At 48.0% G+C, this 18255-nt stretch overlaps 1 protein-coding gene across 2 annotated transcripts; it reads right to left on the minus strand.

Moving 5' to 3' along the window:
* Positions 1-288: 288 nt before the first annotated feature.
* Positions 289-17152, minus strand: LEP (leptin). Of its 2 annotated transcripts, XM_079149340.1 has the most exons (3): positions 17100-17152; positions 5069-5240; positions 289-3391 (listed from the first exon to the last, which is right to left on the minus strand). In XM_079149340.1, the coding sequence occupies exons 2-3, from the start codon at positions 5210-5212 to the stop codon at positions 3032-3034; spliced, it is 504 nt and encodes a 167-aa protein (XP_079005466.1). In that variant the 5' UTR covers positions 5213-5240; positions 17100-17152; the 3' UTR covers positions 289-3031. The 2 variants fall into 2 exon arrangements, with proteins under 2 accessions (XP_079005466.1, XP_079005465.1); XM_079149339.1 differs by lacking the exon at positions 17100-17152 and having other exon boundaries at positions 5069-6444.
* Between the last annotated feature and the right edge of the window lie 1103 nt (positions 17153-18255).

Raw genomic sequence — 18255 nt, forward strand, 5'->3', positions numbered from 1 at the left:
TTTTTTTTATTGTTTGCTTGGATTTTTGTTGTTCTGTTTTGTTTTTTAAACAATTAACTGTTTCCCGAGGGTGGTTGGGAGAACCACACTGCCTCTGGTGCAGAATGTGCTCACTTGCCAGCTCTGGACTTCGGGGTAATCCTTTCGCCTGAATAACTGGCGGCTGACTGTGGCCAAGCCCGGGTGGAGCTGACCCCAGTGATGGCTGGACGCCAGCCAGGCCTTGCCCTGTCACACACAAACAGCTCTCCCGAAGCCCCTCCATGACAGACAACTGAAAACACAGGCCAGGGGGCAAAGTTAATTTATTTGAAAAAAAAAATAATTTGAAACAAAACAAAAATTTTGTTGTTGTTACAAAAATAGGAAAAAAAAAAAAAAAAAAAAAAGACAACCATTTACATTTGAGAAGTTTCACATTCTGGGAGTGAGCCATAGTGCCAGATTTGTGAACAAGCCTCAAGACATCTCATTCTGATGAGGTGGGTCAGGTGACCTGTCACCGTCCCCAGAGCAGGACTGACCCTGGCCACCCACACAGCTTCTGCTCCAGAATATGGAACTCTTGGCTCCAATACCCAACTCCTATGCTCCTCAAGGTCCCTTCATCATGTCCTTTTCCTCTCATCTCTTCTTTCTCTGCCTTCTGCTTTCATTAATAGCTTACATTTTTACCTCCGCATCTCCACCCACCAAGTTTCCAACAAACAGCTTCCTCTGACAGGCGATTCACATCCCTCGCCTCCTTCAAAATCCACCTCCAAATCCCTCTCTTCCAGGAAGAACTAGGGTCTCCCTTGGTCCAGTCCCTCTCCACAGAGCATACCTGGCTTGAAGGACTGGTGGGGATCAGAGCATCTGGGTTCTAGGCCTGGTCCTTCTAACTGTTGGTTGTTATAGTCTTAGGTACAGGGTACATATCCCTTATCTGAAAATCCAAGAGCTGAAATGTTCCAAACTCCAAAATATTTTTGAATGATGACATGCTACCATGAGTGGAAAATCCCACACTGTGAAACTTCATATCATGTGCGCAATTATTAAAAATATTCTGTAAATCACCTTCAAGCTGTGTGTATAAGGTATATATGAAATATAAATGAATTAGATGTTTACACTTGGGTCTCATCCCCAAGATACCTCATTATGTATATGCTAATATTCCAAATACTGAAAAAATCCAAAATCCAAACACTCCTGGCACCAAGTATTTTGGATAAGGGATACTCAACCTGTATTTTATTATTTTTACAGTTTTAATTATCCTGCATTAACAAAATGTACTATGCAGCAATAGATGCTAACATGTCCTGAAAAGTATACAAATGCTATAGAGTGCAAGCAGGGTTCCCTGTAAGCCCCTGGGCATTGCCTCCCTCAGCTCATGCCACTTCGAGCTGTTTGATACCACCATGGTGAAGCATCCACCTTGGCACGTGGTAAGTGGGGTTTCAGCATGGGGATGCAAGTCCCTGATTTTCATGTTTATTTGGTGAGCTTCTCTAGCCCACAGCACCAGTCAGGGCTGAGCACCAACAGGCACTCAGTCTAAAATGTATTGCTTCGATTCAAGTTTCCTTGGGCAGAATCACTACTGACAATGTGATGGTGACACTGTGGCAGGATGGTGGAAAAACCCAAGCCTCCTGTTCTTCTGCCTGAACATGACCTCCAGCTGAAGGGCAACCCTGCAGGCTGGCCAGGGGCCCTGGCACTAACCCAGAAGTCCCAGGGCTCAGGACCATCTGCTAAAGGATTTCAGTTTCCCACTGGACTAAAACTCCCCACAGAATGGGCGGAAAACATGACCTGGCTTTGGATGAACCAATCAGATGAGAAGCACAATTTGACATGTAACACCCAACAAGGACACTGCCATGTTATAAACCCAGTGTGGGATCAACCCTGGACTACTCAGACAGCCACACCAGAAACCTCTGCCCCAGAGATCACTGTCTTAAGTGTGGGACCCTCACTCCCTGAGCTCAGCACTACCCCAACAGATAGCTTTCTCCTTCAGCACCCTCCCTCCGTGGGTGCCTGGAAAACCCCACAACACCCCTGCTGAAGTCATCTCCTTGGTTCTTTTCTTTGAAACCACCCTTGGTAATTGTAGAAAATAAGAAGATGACCTCACCCCTTCCAAAAGGCCTACCACACAAATGTTATTCAGAAAATACATTCTGGATCCTTCCCCTCCCTCTAACACATCCCCCATCCCAGGGTGCATACAACTACATATTACACTTGATGAAATTCATTTTCTTTTTAAAATAACCTAGCCCTTAGGTACCCGCTCAGGGCAATGTCTCTGCAAACACTGTACTGTAGAGTCAATAACAATAGAAACAAAACCAGTCATTAGAGAACTAACCTGAGAACCACCCTGGCTGGCTCTTGCGTGGACAATCCCAACCTTCTAGTCATTCAAAGTGGGTTTGCTGCAGCCAGACACATTAATAGGATTGGAAACAGTATCCCAAGGGCATCTGCAGCCCTGGCTGACCCCAAAGCCTGGAAAAGCTGGTGTTTTGCTTCACATCCATTCAGAGTAAAATACATAATCAATAAATAAGTGCTTCCAACTTGTGTTGCTCGGGAGTTCTAGCTGCGTGTGGAAGTAGCCTTCATGGTGCTCCCCAGAATTCTCAAACAGAGCCTTGCTCTGAGAGGTCCAGAGGCTCTGCCCACTCCCGCTCCTAAAAATCGCCCTGGGTCACACCGAAGCAAGCAGAGAGGGAGATGGAACAGAGAGAGGAGACTCTGGTTGATGGTTGAAGAATTTGGTGAGAATCACAGCAACAATTAACTCTGCTGGATGGACCCCCCTTCCAGTGAGCGTGGAATTGTGTGTATATCTTTGGTTTCAAGCAACGTGGAGTTTTCGCCTTTGGAAGGGTGGATTAGAGGAGAAATGGACAGGGCCCTGAATAAAGGATGTCCACACAAAGCTCTCTTCTCCTGCAGATGCCTGGAAGCCACGGTTTCTTCCTTCTACACGGTCCTCGGGGGAAGAGCAGCGCTCAAGGCCTCAGCACCTGGGGCTGAGGTCCAGCTGCTGCAGCATCCCCTGTAGAGACCCCTGCAGCCTGCTCAGAGCCACCACCTCCGTGGAGTAGAGAGAGGCTTCCAGGACACCATCCAGGCTCTCTAGAGTCTCCAGACCCCTGGTCTGGGGCAGAGGGCAGCTCTTGGAGGAGGCCAGGAGGCGGAGGAGGTCCCGGAGGTTCTCCAGGTCGTTAGATATTTGCATCACATTTTGGGAAGGCAGATTGGTGAGGATCTGTTGGTAGATTGCCAATGTCTGGTCCATCTTGGACAAACTCAGGACCGGGTGAAGCCCAGGAATGAAGTCCAAACCAGTGACCCTCTGTTTGGAGGACACCGACTGCTGTGTCGGAGGAAAAAGGAGGGCAAGAGTTCAGCAAGAGGGCAGAGCAACCATCTGCACCACCCTCCACCGCCCCAGAGTGGAGCTTCATTCTCTGGGTGGCTCCTTTCCCTTCCTCATCCTCTGGTCCAAGCTCTTATTTCCTGTGCCCAGGCTCCAAGCTGGTTTCCTGGACTCCGGTCCATATCCAATCACCCTACCTTCTACTTCTGACTTATCTTCTCAGACCACTCCTTTCTCCACTTGGGTTCTGTGAAGGACCAGCCGTGGCTTCCTAGTTCTCATTTAGTTGAGTTTCTCCCTAGACATCTTAGGTCCTCTATAAGCACCCCCTTTCTCCATCACCCTCATTCCATTTCACCCCAGCAGATTCCTCCTCTCATTCAGGTTCGCATGTACTTCCCCCCTCTTAGGGGTCAAGATTGCAACCCGGGGAGTGCCCCACTCCCCTCCTCTGTGCCAGTGACTCTAGTTACGAGGAGGCCACCCGGGTGGCCCACAACTTTGACTTGCTCTCGACACCACCCAAGTCGGGACACTCTGAATTTCTCATGTGCAGTCTTGCTGACTGACTATTTCATAAGAAGGAGACTTAAGGAATTTTCTCTATGAAATGCCCAAGACTCTGTCTAGTTTTGAGCTGTCTCTGTTTCTGGCCTGACTGCTGGAAGCCACTTCTCCCTGACTACCAAGGCTACTGTTAAACACCCACCATGGCTAGCAGATGTGGAAATCTCCAGATGGCTCCAGACAGGGGTGCTTGCACTTGCCTTAACTAGTTTAAGTCTTACAACAACCTGGTGGGGACTGCATGATGTTCTCATTGTCCAGATGATGAAAGACACCAAGGAACTCACTTAGGGTCTCGCAGATGGAGAGCAGATGTGTGAAGATTCACACTTAGTCTTCCTATTCCAAATACAGACTCATCTGGGAAACAGCTGAGGGACTAGTATGTTGGAACCCAGAGAAAAGACCAGGGTGGGCAGTGACAGCTGTTGACAAATACACAGAGGGCTGAGTGTGAACAACTGAAATCCCTCCTCTGTGTGGTCTTGAAAGCAGATGGGGAGAGGCTGCCACTGAATTCTAAGAACCCTGGTGACAAGCACATCTGGAGATGGGGCAGAGGCTCCGCAAGGATGCTGCTAGTGTCTGATCACCTGTCAACAAGACATAGGACCTTTATGGCTCCCTCTGGTTCTGGGCACTTGGATTCAAAGAAGGGGAGTCAAGGAAGAAGGAGAGGGAAGGAGGCAGAGGCCAATGCAGAGGGGAGAGGAAGAGACTGGGAGGGAGGAATTACACTATCACAGCCCTCAGGCCAACGTCTGAGGTCTGGGTTTCCCCGTGGTACAGTGAAAATGAACACAGGTGACATCTTAGTACCAGAGAATCCTATAATTTTTTAATGAAACCATAGGGCAAAGTTAAACGCTTTTAAAGTGGTTTAGAATTAGAATCACTCATCCCTGAATCCCAGCAGGCAAAAGGGCCAAGAGAAACAACCAGAAAGAATGGGAGTCCTGAGCTTTTAAACCTTCCTAAGCTTCTAGTAGGTGTCTGGCATTCAAAAGATGCTCAGGAAATGTTTCTTGGACTAGCTGGTTCCAGCTCCAGTAGGAGCCAGCTATGGGCTGTCCACCGTTCTTCTTTGTCCCCCCTACCCCACCCTACCGTGTGTGAAATGTCATGGATCCTGGTGACAATAGTCTTGATGAGGGTTTTGGTGTCATCCTGGACTTTTCGGATGGGCACAGCTTGAACATAGGACAGATAGGGCCAAAGCCACAGGAACTGGCACAGGCGTCCACAGTGCATTTTCCTCCCCAGGATGTGCTTCTTGGGCCTGCAAACAGAACCACACATTGCTACAGCTGGCGTCTCAGAACACATCACCTGCCCTGCCCCAGCCACATTGCCGGATGTGGGTGAAAATGAGATTTGCTTTCTGCCCTCGCTACCATCAAAGTCAAAGACAATTCATTATCTAGACCTCTATTAATGACATGCACCCCTTGGGAAGAGGATTATTGCCTAGTCAATAAAACCACAATGACGTGTCCTGAAGACCGCAAGCAGTGAGCCCGGGTGTGATCCAATGGATGTGGTGCTTCAAGGGAAAAAGAACAGACTGCTAAGGTCTGGTTTGAATCCAGTCACTTACTCGCTGCATAACTTCAGGCATATGGCATAACCACTCAAAACTCCACCTTCATCCCTATAATATACCTATCTCTAGGCTTTTATGAGGATCAAATTAGATAATGCATGTGAAAGAGCTGGAAGCGGTTGTGAAGTGTACTCTTCGCTACCCTATTATTAGAGATGATGGTACCTGCTTGTCCTCCCCATTACTCTCACAACAGCCTGCTGTCATCTGCGATGGCCTTTATTGCAAGCTTTATTACTTCCTTTCTCTCCCACTGGGAGCCTGGGAATCTACCCAGCACTCCTCAACCATGTACTAATAAGTCAGATGCAGGGTGAGGCACCAAGGATTCAGGTGCCTGAACCACAGATGCCCTCTGCCCTGCAGTGTTTCATAGTTTAACAGGAGAGACGAAGAACCTAGAGGCCATTGCAGTACAGGAAGACAGAGCTTTGCAAGGGGGGCCAGAAATGTCAGGATCCCAGGGTTCCTAGAAGGGGTTGGGCAGAGTAGAAAGTGGTGGCCACAGGTGGCGAGGAGCTCAGCTGTGTAAAGACAGGGGGCAGGAGAGAACATGACCCCTTCACCCAGAATACTTGAAACTTTCAAAGTCATGGAACTGTGAATTCTAAAATTAATAATACGCAGGTCCTTGAGCAAGCAGCAGAGTTTTAATGGGATACATGAGGCAAAACGTAATCAAGTTAAATGCATGCAAGTCTGTAGTCAATGACCCATGCTAAGTATGTGTGTATGAGCCTGAAATACTAATAAAATGTAAGTAAAAATTAGGATGAAGATTCTGGAAACATTAATCTCTGCTCTATGTATTCTTCTCTTCTGGGTCTTGATGAAAACAAGTAATGCATTTTCTGTCCATAGGTGGCAATATTAGTATAATTCATTTTCTAGCAATATAATAAAAACAGTCTTTATATATTATCTATAATGCTTAAAGATGTGTTTTTTTTAATCTGAATTTTTCAGAAGAGAAAAATATGAGGTTCAGGAAGACAAGCCAACTTGCCCAAAGTCACATCCGTAAGTGGCAGAGCCAGGATATTTATGGAACAGAGTTAAATACAGTAGTTCCTCTCCTTGTCCATGGTTTTGCCTTCCAAGGTTTTAGTTACCCATGGTCAACTATGGTCCAAAAGTATTAAATGGAAAATTCCAGAAATGAACAATTCATAGTTTGTTGGATTTTTTTTTTTTTTTTTTTTTTTGGTACTACGGAATGAATTGAGGGATGCTTAACCACTGAGCTACACCCCCAACCCCTTTTTTTTTTTTGTATTTTATTTAGATACAGGGTCTCTCTGAGTTACTTAGGGCCTCACTAAGTTGCTGAAGCTGGCTTTGAACTCATGATCCTCCTGCTTCAGCCTCCCGAGCCACAGGGATTACAGGCATGTGCCACCATGTCACAGGCTTTTAATTGTGCCATTCTGAGTAGTGTGGTAAAGTTTTGTATCACTTCAATCCAATCCACCTGGGATGTGAATCATCCCTTTGTCCAGTGTATCCATACTGTATATGTTACCCACCATTAGTCACTTAGTGGTGGTCTTAATTATCAGATCACCTGCCACAGTATCATAAATGTTTAATAACCATTATTTAATTTAATAACAACCCAAAGTGTAAAAGAGTATGCAAAGGGGGCAAAAAAAAATATGGAAGGACAGTTTAACTGTGGTACTGTGCAGCAGTGCTGCAGGGCATACTGAGAAAAACCTAGTATTGTCTGCAGTTTCAAGTAACTAATGGGAGGGAGACTTAGAACATACCCTCCACAGATAAGGGGGGACTATGTGCTAATCCCCAACACAATCCCCTAACACCCTAGCAAAGGAGGAAGATATAATGGAGCCAGGTCTCCAGGTTTCAACAGTGCACTCTGCCATCATTAGTCAAGTGTCAGACACGTAACTTCCCAAAACATCTGCTCCTAGCAGAAAATGGAGCTAACTCCACCACCTGGCTCAGAAGGGCAAAATAGATGAGCCAGTGACACTCCTGCACATGGTGCGTGTGTCTGGCTTGGGGTGAGGCAGAAAATGCCAGCTGCTTAAACATTACCGTAATTACTGGGCAGGGCTTGAAATGCTGGGGCAACTCCGCCTGTAGCCAACTCTGAATCAAGCAAGTGGCCCTTCCTCCAGGGCCCATCTCAACAGGGGACCTGCTATGTCTGGGTTTTCCCTCCTGCAGCACAAGACTGAGGTCCATTCTTTTCTAAAATTTGTGATGATGACGCCTTCCTTCCTGAGAAAATTTATTACCTGATTAACCATGGCCACATCACATCCGTTCTCACATCATGGCCACCCTCTTATACCTGAACGGAAAACAGGTTTACAAGCCTCCCCAATCACCATTGGTAATATGCTTCAGTGAATGTTGAAAATAAATTGCAGCTTTCCTTGAAAGCATGGTGATGAGGAGCTGTAGCTGAGGAGTCTGCCTAAGAGGTGGGGACAGGCTCAGGGGACAGCCAGGGGGGCTGCAGAGCAAGTGGGAACAAGTCATTCGAGATCAGAAAGGTGGCGAGCACTTGTACCCTGCACAGAGCACACAGCACACGGATCCTTGCAGTGGAGGCTGCTAGCTGTCCCCAGTGTCTAGTTTTCCTTCTTTGCCAGTTGTAGAATCTGGCAAGTCTTAGCAGGAGTGTGACCATAGGAACAGATCCTGTACTTCCCTGCTTCCCCCAGTAGGCACGGCTATGCAGCTAAATTCTGGCCAATCAAATGTAAGTAGAAGTGCCAGGTGGCAGCTCTCAGGATCCCATTGTGTCTTTGCCTCTTCCTTTTTCATTCCTTTTTGCGGGGTTGTGGGCCGAACCAGGGCCTCATCTATGTGAGGCAAGTGCTCCACCATTGAACCACATCCAAGCCCTCCTTCCTTTGTTCTGATCCCTGAAATGTAGATGAGGGAGCAGGCATTCCAGCACCATCTTGGACCATGAGGAAAAAGGTCTCCTTTATGAATGGCAAAGCAAGGTGCTGCAGGAGCCTTGGTTCCTGAGAACTTTGTGGAACTTTGTCCCTGCTGGCCTTGGACAACCTGTCTCTGGACTTGTGTACGTGAGAGACGTGACCTCTGCTATGTGTGAGCCACTATTCTTTTAAGTCTCTGCTGCATACACCCAAACTTCGTGGACATCATCAGGAAGGAGTGGACATTAAGTTTTCCTAGGTTCGCCAGAATCTCAGTACCTGGGAGGGGTCTGGGCAGGGCCCAGGGGAGGGCAGGGGCTGAGGAGAGGAGGGGCAATTCAAGACTGTGAATTCAGCTTCAATGAGCACAGAGCCTGAGGCACAATAATTACTCAAGATACATTTGATGGTTGGATGGTTGGCAGCTAACATGTATTGATTGCCCATTGTGGGCGTAGAGATGAAAACCGGACATTGACCACAGGAAGGCAGGAATCCGGAGATGGGAGGGCCACGCAGGGGCTGGGGGTTTCCCCAGGAAGCCCAGGCAAGCGTATCACACATAGGTAGTTATCACACTTGATTCTGCCCATTATTTTCATATATTATTTACTAAAAATCTTAAAAAACAAACTGTGCTCTTCTGGTTTGAGAATTTACATAATTAATTGCAATGCAAAGGAGAACAGACAAAATGCCTGTTAAATAGACAGACAAAATGCCTTGGGTGACTCGGGAAAAGAAATAATTGTGCTGAAATTTATGAATCTACCGTTCAGAACTACTTTCAGGTCAGAATATAGGATCTGCAGAAAGTTAGCACACCTCTCTGAGATTCAGTCTTTTTAGTTATAAAGTGGGGATGAATGACATCAATCATAATTCCCTCTGTGGCTGTTATGTAGCTGACATGAGACAATGCATATAAAGTACTAACTCTGTGCCTGGCATGTAGCCAAACCCAATATATGTGAGCTGGTATCATTGCTATTTCAGAAGGAATTAGGGAGACCTTGTGGAAGAGGTGGCATTTGCTAAGGGTCCTGAGAATCAGTAGCAAATGGATTTGTGAAGGTGGAAGAGAAAGACGGCCCTGGCAGAGACTGAAGAACACAGGTGGGTTTAGGAAATGGAGGCCCCCAGCTGCTCCAGAGGGTGACAGGGAGGAGGGGGCAGAATGAGCAGGGATTGGGGAAGGCGTGAGAACCAGGCAGGGAGGCCACACTTCCTGCTCCAGAACTGAGAAGCAAACGTTTCCACCCAGGTGACCAGAAAGATGGCACCAGATAGAAACTGGGAGAGACACATGGAGAAGTTTGGGAAAGAGGAGGTTGGGGATATACTGATCTGCTGATGCTGTTGGGCCATCAGGTGGCCCCCACAGCAGCCAGTTGGAATCCAGAATCTCATCTCAGAAGGGCTGTGGGTATAGTCACAGGAGCTGCACAGGAGTGAGTGAGTGGAGTCAGGGAGTTGAGGGATTCAGTGGGCAGGGTGAAAGGTCATCTGTGGGCTCTCCAGAATTTTCCACAGCAGGTTTGAACATTCTGGAGCTGTCACGTCCTAGAGCTGGAAGATGAACTGCTGAGATGCTGATAGAGCTCCCTGTCCTTTTTACTTCTGGGGACAGTTGAAGCAGGGCCTGGAGAGAAGAGGGGGCCGTACCTAGGAGGGCAGGGAGTGGATGGGCTTATGTGGGTGTTGAGTTTGCTCCCAGCTATGGTCCCCCACTCTGCATCTCCCTCACCACCCACTCCTCTGTCGTACCCAGGCATCTACTAGCTAGTTTTCCTGCAAATCGCCCTCCTTCTCCTTCCATTAAGGCCCTGCCACTCCTATCATCTCCACCATCATGCCCTCCATGAGCGCACTGGAGAAGAAAAGAGAAGAAAACAGAGTCCCAGGGACAGCACCAGAGGATGAAATATGAGCACAGTCAATAGGCTGGGGGCCAGAAGGAGGGGCTCGTGACCACGCCATCAGCCTGCCAGTCTCCCCTCTCTGACTTCCTTGGGGTCCTGGGTTGCCACTCCTCCTTGGGTGCCTTCCCCTCTCATCACCCCCACAGCAATTCTCCTGCAGGGCTCCAGCCACCCTCCAACCCACTGTCTGTAGATGAGCGGCTGGTGACTCCAGATGGTGTGAACTCCCTCATCTTCCCTCCATCCCAAGGGGCTGAGGCAGACCCGTGTTATGTGACTGACATGAGACAATGCATATGAAGTGCTAACTCTGTGCCTGGCATGTAGCCAAACCCAATATATGTGAGCTGGTAGCACCGCTATTTCAGAAGCAGATAACCCCATGTCAAGGTGGGATGAGGGTGGCATAGCTGGGCTGCTTCTCTAGATCCAGGCAGAAGGTCAGCTCTTCCCACCACCTTCTGATGACAGCAATAGGGAGAAGATTGGAGGGAAGGGGGAGTGCTGGGTCCCAGAGACATTTGATGGTGGAGGCTGCCAGTCTTGAGTTCTCCAAATTCTTCTGCCTGTCTCTCCTGTTTAAAGTACCAGAGATTAGCTGGGGCCCAGCACAGTCTTCCTCAGCCATCAGTATTCACACCTCTCTCTCGGATAGTCTGTGCACGCTAGTGTGAATTAAATTCAGATAATGCTTGGCCAACAAATATATGACAAAATGCTGAACATTGATGATCACCAGGGAAATGCAAATGAAAACCACAAGGAGCTACCATCTCACCCAGTTAGAATGGTTATTGCCAAAAAGACATAAAAATAACTAATACTGGAGAGAATGCAGAGAAAAGGAAATGGTGGAAATGGAGATTAGTACAGCTATTATGGAAAACAGCATGAAGGCTCCTCAAAAACCTAGAAATAGAATTACCTTATGCTCTAGTCATCCTGCTACTCAGTATAGATCCAAAGGGAATGAAATCAGTGTGTCAAGAAGACATCCGCACTCACATGTTTATTGCAGTACTATTCACAGTAATTAATATATGGATTCAATCTATGTGGCTGTTGATGGATGAATAAATAAAGAAAATGTGGTAGGGGGGAAGTGCTAGGAGTGATATTGGTCAAATTATATTGTTATATTGTGTGCATGAACAAATATGTAACAGAAAATCCCATCATATATGACTATAATGCACCAATAAAAATGTGAAATAAATAAGATGTGGTATGTGGTGGAATACTACTTAGTTTAAAAAAATGAATGGAATTCTGTGATCTGTGGCAACATGGAAGGTACTGGATGACATTATTTTAAGTCAATCTCAAAGAAGTAGACCCCAGACCCTGGGAAGGGTGTGGGGAGGAGAATAAAGCATGATTTGTGGGTACAGAGATACAACTGGATAGGAGGAGTGACTTCTAAAGTTCTATGCTCAGTAGGATAACTATGATTGACCACAATTAATTAAATGCTTCAGAATAGCTAATAATCAACATTGAACATATCAAATGTTGCCCACACAAAGAACTGAAATCTGAGGTGACAGATATGCCAGTTACCTTGACCTGTTCATAATACATTATATATGAATTGAAATGTCACTGTACTCATAAATACAATTACTTTATGCCAATCAAAATATGTATTACAAATATTTAGGAAATATTAATTCATGTAATGTGATATTTGCTGTGAATTATGAAGGAAAAGCTTTGGTCGCTCTAAGCCCTCTCCCTATACAAATTTTCCCTATGGGCTCATCTTTCATTCTTCCCTCCCATCCTTCCTTCCATCCTTTCTCCATAACTCCAATTTGGAAAGGACGAGGGGATGGGAAAGGACAGAGAAGGACATAAATACAGAGAGGTTGGATTTGGGTCCTTCAAGTTGCCCAGAGTCCAGTGGAACAGAAAGACAGAAGCTTGGATGACTCGTAACAGCATGGTGGTGGTTATGAGGGAAGGAGCATAGAGTAAAAGGCAGAGGGGGAAGAGGTGACTCCGGGGTGAGGACCGAGGAGAACTCTGCAAAGAAGGCAACACATGAACAGAGACCTGAAGGTCAAGGAGTTCCCAGGGGAAAGAGGGAAGGGGGCTGTTATGGTTTAGATAGGAGGTGTCCCCCAAAAGCTCATGCGTGAGACAATGCAAGAAAGCTTATATGTGAAAGGATTGGGTCATGAGAGCCTTAACCTAATCAGTGCATTCATCCTCTGATAGGGATGAAGGGTGGTAACTACAGGCAGGTAGGGTGTGGCTGGAGACGGTGTGTCACTGAGGGAGTGCCTTTGGGGTACGTATTTATCCAAGGTGAAGGACCCTCTCTTTATCTGCTTCCTGGTGCCATGTCCTGAGCTATATTCCTCTGCGATGCTCTTCTACCAGACCCAATGAAACCAGCTGTCTATGGACTGAGACCCTTGAAACTGGGAGCCCCCAAAATAGACTTTTCTTCCTCTAATTGTTTGTATCAGGTCTTTTGGTCACAGCAGCAAAAAAAGCTGACTAAAAGAGGGGCATAGCAGACCAAGTCAAATTCTTGAGGAAGATCATGGTGGGTTTGGAAGAATTCAATATGGCTAGGGGGTGGGATGTAAAAGGTCTAAGAGTTAGACTTTGGGGGCTTGATTTCACATGTAGTGGGGTCTTTCTGGGGATCTGAACTACCCAGAGAAAACACATACACGTATGCCTGCGCATATACACGATCCCCGGTGCCCTGTTAGGATTTACACACCAGTCCCTTTGGCTACAACTACCTTACTAGTGGGAGGCAAGAGGCTAAGAGGCTCATCTCTCCTCCCTTTCCTCATTTCTTCCTCCTCCAACCCATGATCAGGCTAATCATTTCCTCTCCCAGAAACTTGGAGGGCTTCAGAGAGCCCAGTTTGTCTTCGTTGCGGGCTTCGAAGTCCTAGGGGAGTCACATATGGACTCAGGTACATGGAGTAGCTGAGAGAGAGCAGAGTCCACACCGCCACTGAGAGGCGAATTAGAGTCACTGTATGGATTCCTTCCGATTTGTATTTTTTTTCTTTTTGGTTCTGGATCCTTATGAAGCTTGGTGGCCCTCTCTATCCTTAGCCTACAGTGTAAGATACTCTTTTCCACTTATACTCAGGTAATACTATTGTTTGAATGTAGTTTGTCCTTTAAGGTTCATGTGGCCAGAGCTTGGTCTTCAAAGCAACAGTACTGGAAGATGGTGTGGAACCTTCAGGAGGTGAGGTCTATTGGGAGGTCCTTAGGTCAATTAAGTGCATGCCCTTGGAAGGAAGAGTGGGACCCCAGCCTTTCTCTGACTTTCTGTTTTGAGATGTGATCTCTCCTTTTTGCACATGCTCCTGTATTGCCATCCACCATGATGTGACACAGCTAAGAGGGCCCTCACCAGTACTAAGCCTATGCCAGTGCCATGCCCTAAAGCCTCCAAAACTGAGCTAAAAAAATCTCTTTTCTTCACAGAGTTACCTAACCTCAGGTATTTTGTTGTAGTAATAAAAATGGACTAACACATTTGAGTAGATTTCAACTTTTCTGAATATATTTTTCACTTAGGACATATATAAATATATATGTCACAGAAATAAGTGGCAAAACAAATAAAATTTACCCTTACTCTAGGTGACATACTCTTGAGCATTTCAGTTTATTTTTCAAATACTGATCACAATATGCAATGTGAAAATTACTTAGCTAGCAAGAGCAATTTTCTCTTCTTTGCAACCAAAGGCTTCTTTTGAGGAATCATGCTAACATACTTAACCAGTAGCCAGGGTGTGGATGTGGGGGTTATATTCTTCCTATACATCAGGAGCTACCCTTAGATCTGATCCCATCAGAGATAGAAAATGGGATTCAACTTCTGTGTCAACTCTGATCAATTTTTAGTGGTTCCCTGAAGCACTGTAGGAGGGGAATCTGAAGCTCTTGCCAGAGTCATAGAAAGAGGGTGCCATGATCAATTAGTGACGCCTGCACTTGTTCCAGCATCCACCAAGGGCCTGGCATGGAGCAGGTGTTTGTTAAATATTTGTTGAATGAATAAATGAAATGTTTCCCTCCCTGATCTTGGTTGGCTAACCAGGTTAACCTACCTCCACGAAAGCTCACCTGCTCTCACTTTTACCCAACAGAAACACCTTCTAAATAAAGACAGAAGTTTCAGTGTCCAGGTCTCCCTTTCTTGGACACCTCATCTGCTTCCTGTACCTCCTACATGTTCCCCAGCATCCACGTGGCCCTGATTTCTTTCAGCCTCCTGAGCTCTATTCCACCTGGACCGTAGTACCTCAGTGCTCCCAGCCATGAACTTCTGCATGAACCTGGCTCCTGCCCCTGCACTCTGGGAGCCCTACCCTTGCTGAAGACCTCTGTTCTGCCCTCCTGTCTTCTCTGTCGCTTCCCTGCAGATTCTCTGGTACACCAGAGCACAAACACAATGTGTGCACAGATGGGGACTAAATCTTCTGTGATGTGGGTGAAATGTCAGCATGGGCACTGATTATAGATTCATTTCCAGAGAGCTAACAAACTGAGCAGGAGAGATGGAAACATCAATTTGCTGAGGAGCAAGGCACATCTGTTGTCACATGAGCAAAGGAATCTGTGGACCTGGGCATTGGGTGAGCCATTTTTAAGCAGAAACAACCTCTCTTTCTGTTTCTCTGAGACAACTGTATGGCAGAGAAGAATTTTAAGGTTCTCTGATGACAGGCCAGACTGGAGTTGGGGATGCTAGTATCTTCCTCTGGTGGGGAGGGGAGTCTGCTGACTGATTAATTGACTGCCAGAGATTTTCCTTTAAATCACACAGATGTTGCTCAGGGACACACACCCCACAAGGACTTCATCTTCCTGGAGTCTCTCCTCTTTTCCTGGCTCCCGTGCTCCCCTGGGATATCTAAGCCAGGGCTGGGCAATGACCTGCGCTCTGTGTGGAGTACTCTCCCAGGCAGCCACCTCCGTGCCTCACATGTGCCACTCAGACACGCAAGGCATCTGCCTGGGGCTGATGGCAGGAATTCATTGTAACCTCCCTGGCTCTGTCCTTGGCGCTTGGAGCTATTTCCTAGAACAGTGGGGGAGGAAAATATTTCCCCCAGATACCAAGAAGAGTTATTTTGGGTATAAGATGTACAAAATATGAGAAAGATGCTCCTTTGGCCAACATGGAAATGTTCCCCTTAGCCCAACATCCTCAATTGCTTGAAAAAGAAAGCTGAAAAGCATCTTTTCCCCCGCTGCCTTCTCTCCTTGCCTGCATGAGGTAAATGATCAATACGGCTTTTTTGTTCCTAACGGTGTTCCAATGGGAGCCACTAAGTTATTAGTAACCTCCCTTGTTTGAAGTTTGGTTCCACAGGCCTTTCTGGTGGGAAAGAGATTGGGAATACTTCCCTTGTCCCAGCTGACTGCTGCCACCTCAGAACTCAACAAAACAAACACAACTGGAGCTGCCAGGTGGCAATCCTACCCTGCAAAGGGTACTTAGAGAGCTCACACTCCAAGAATGGTACAGCAAAGTTCCTGCCTCTGCCCTGCTCTGAGGACCATCTTCCCAACAAAAACGAATCATCCTGTCCTCTCCAAAGCAGCTATTCACACATGACAAACAGGCCCCTTGTCTCATTGTATCTAACTATTTAAAGAGTCATTTTTCCAACATGCCACCATCTCTGAGCCACAGAAACAGGAGTGTAAAGGCAACTGCACCCATGACAAAACCTAAATCAAGCTCAGAGGGAAGGAAGGCTCTGAGCAGACCTAGTGGGCCTTCCCTGGAGCTTCCCTGCAAATCATCTGTATTTACGCAGTCTGGCTAGCAATGTTAAACAGTGAGAAGTCCGTAGATAACAGGCCTTTCCCATGACCTGCTGTTTTGTCCCACAGGTAACCCTCATTATATATCCACCGTGAAGAAGGGAATTTGCATGGCTTTGAAAACAGATATGCTGAAACCTGGCACAATTTCTCTGGGAGATTTGTATTCTTTCTGACAATTTTTCTGTCCACCTCTATTCTGCCTAGTTCTAGTTCTAGACCAGGCCTCCTGCCATCCCTCCCACCAGAAGTCAGAACCCTCCCTGGAAAATAAGACTTGATATTTCTCTCTCTCTCTCTCTCTCTCTCTCTCTCTCTCTCTCTCTCTCTCTCTCTCTCTCTCTCTCTCTCTCTCTCTCTCTCTCTCTTTCTCTCTCTCTCTCTCCTCCACCCCAGCTGGGGATCAAGAACAGGTTCTCATGCATGCTAGGCAACGCTCCACCATTGAACCACACCGCCAGCCCTGAGGCCCAAATTCTTACCCACGGAGTTCAGAAATTGAAAGCTCATCGTCCTCACACCCGCAACTTTGTTCCTTCCAGATAGGGATAGGGCGCCCTGATCTTCGGGAGATCTGCTCAAGGTTTCTTGGCCCTGCTAACATGACAGTCTCGTGGGGACCTGGCTGACTGTGCAAGGACAGATTCCTGCCTTGTGGGCACCGGCACAACTCACCACGGAATCCAGCGCTCCCCAGCTCCTAGCCGCCTTCATTCTGACTAAAACTCGGTATAAAGCTTTGTAGTCCAGAACCAAGCCATCCGCCCTGCCTGCCGCCTGCCTCAGTTTCCCGGGTGTCCAGAGTGCTGGAGGGGTCCGTCTGCCAAGGAAGAGCAGCGGAGGAGAAAGGAGCGCGCGGGGGGCCTTACCTCGCAGCTGCTGGCGCTGGGGATTCCTGCGGGGCTCCATGCCTGCCCGCCCCTCTTATAGCTGCCCCAGCACAACTTGCGCAACTGCCCGGCAGGCCCTGGCGCACCCCGAGTGCCAGCTCCCGCCCCGCCCCACGGGGCAGCTAGGGCCCTGCGGCTGCGAGCTCCGGCTCTCGGTGCGCGCTTCACCTGACCTCGAGGGAGGCTCTCGGCTGCGCCAGACGCCACTCGCACCCTCGGATGCGTCCTGAAAGCTTGGGGGCAGTTGGCAGGAACGAGAAATCCTCGAGGTCCCGCCAGACGCGCCGGTGCGACCGTGGCGCAAGGATCAGTCTCTTGGGACCGTTCTTCTAGCAGCCGGGACGCTCCCCGGGCGGGGTGGCTCTCTGGAGCAGGCTGAGGCCATGGCTGCGTCCTGGCTGGTCCTGGGCAGCGCGGCGAGGCGGCGGGGTGAGCTGGACCTCCGCAGGCCGCTGCTCCCGCGGCTTTCAGCCCCGACGACACTTCACTCCCGGGGTTAAAGGGAGCGGCCCGCCGTGTACCCAGCGTCCCTACTAGGAATCTGGGGAGTGGGTGCTGATCTCGCCCTCTCCTGCTCTGGAGTGCGAGAACCGGGTTCCTAGAGGCAGGTCGGATTGTCTTCAGCTGGCACCCCTGGAGACACGTGTCCCCTAAGCATGAGAAGTCTGCCTCCAAGACCGCACACAGGGCTTCGTTCCAGGTAGCTCCAGGCGCTGAGGTCTTGGGTTCACTCTGGGCGTACCACGCGTCTCCATCCTCAGACGGGCACTTCCCGTGTACAAAGAGGGGTGCTCCAACGTAGCCATGTTTTCCTCAAGCTGCCTGCGAGTCGACTGATGTTGGCCTAGGGCTTCAGCGTGAGGAAACAGGTCCAGAGAGGTTAGCGACGTCCTTTACAACCTTCATCTGGGAAGAAGTAGAGAGGGACCAGGGACTCGGAAGCAGGCCCACTCCGTTCCCCACAGCAGAGAGCAGTTCTGAGAACAGACCAGCCAGTGAAGAACCAGCCCTTCATGTTAGGTGGGAAGATGTCAGCGACACCGTACAGCACTTGAGCTCGGAATGGCTGATGGTGGTCTGTATGTGTGTGGGTGGGGGGGATAGTAGTTCTGACATGGGAAAATTATAGGAAATT

The sequence above is a fragment of the Sciurus vulgaris genome, assembly GCF_902686455.1.
Source record: "Sciurus vulgaris genome assembly, chromosome: 8".
NCBI lineage: Eukaryota > Metazoa > Chordata > Mammalia > Rodentia > Sciuridae > Sciurus > Sciurus vulgaris.

Coding starts and splice junctions, on each gene's coding strand:
- LEP (XM_079149339.1), bottom strand. CDS start 5,287: ATGTGTTCTGAGACGCCAGCTGTAGCAATGTGTGGTTCTGTTTGCAGG. Junction 3,392..5,068: donor TCCATGACATTTCACACACG/GTAGGGTGGGGT, acceptor CCTCCGACACAG/CAGTCGGTGTCCTCCAAACA.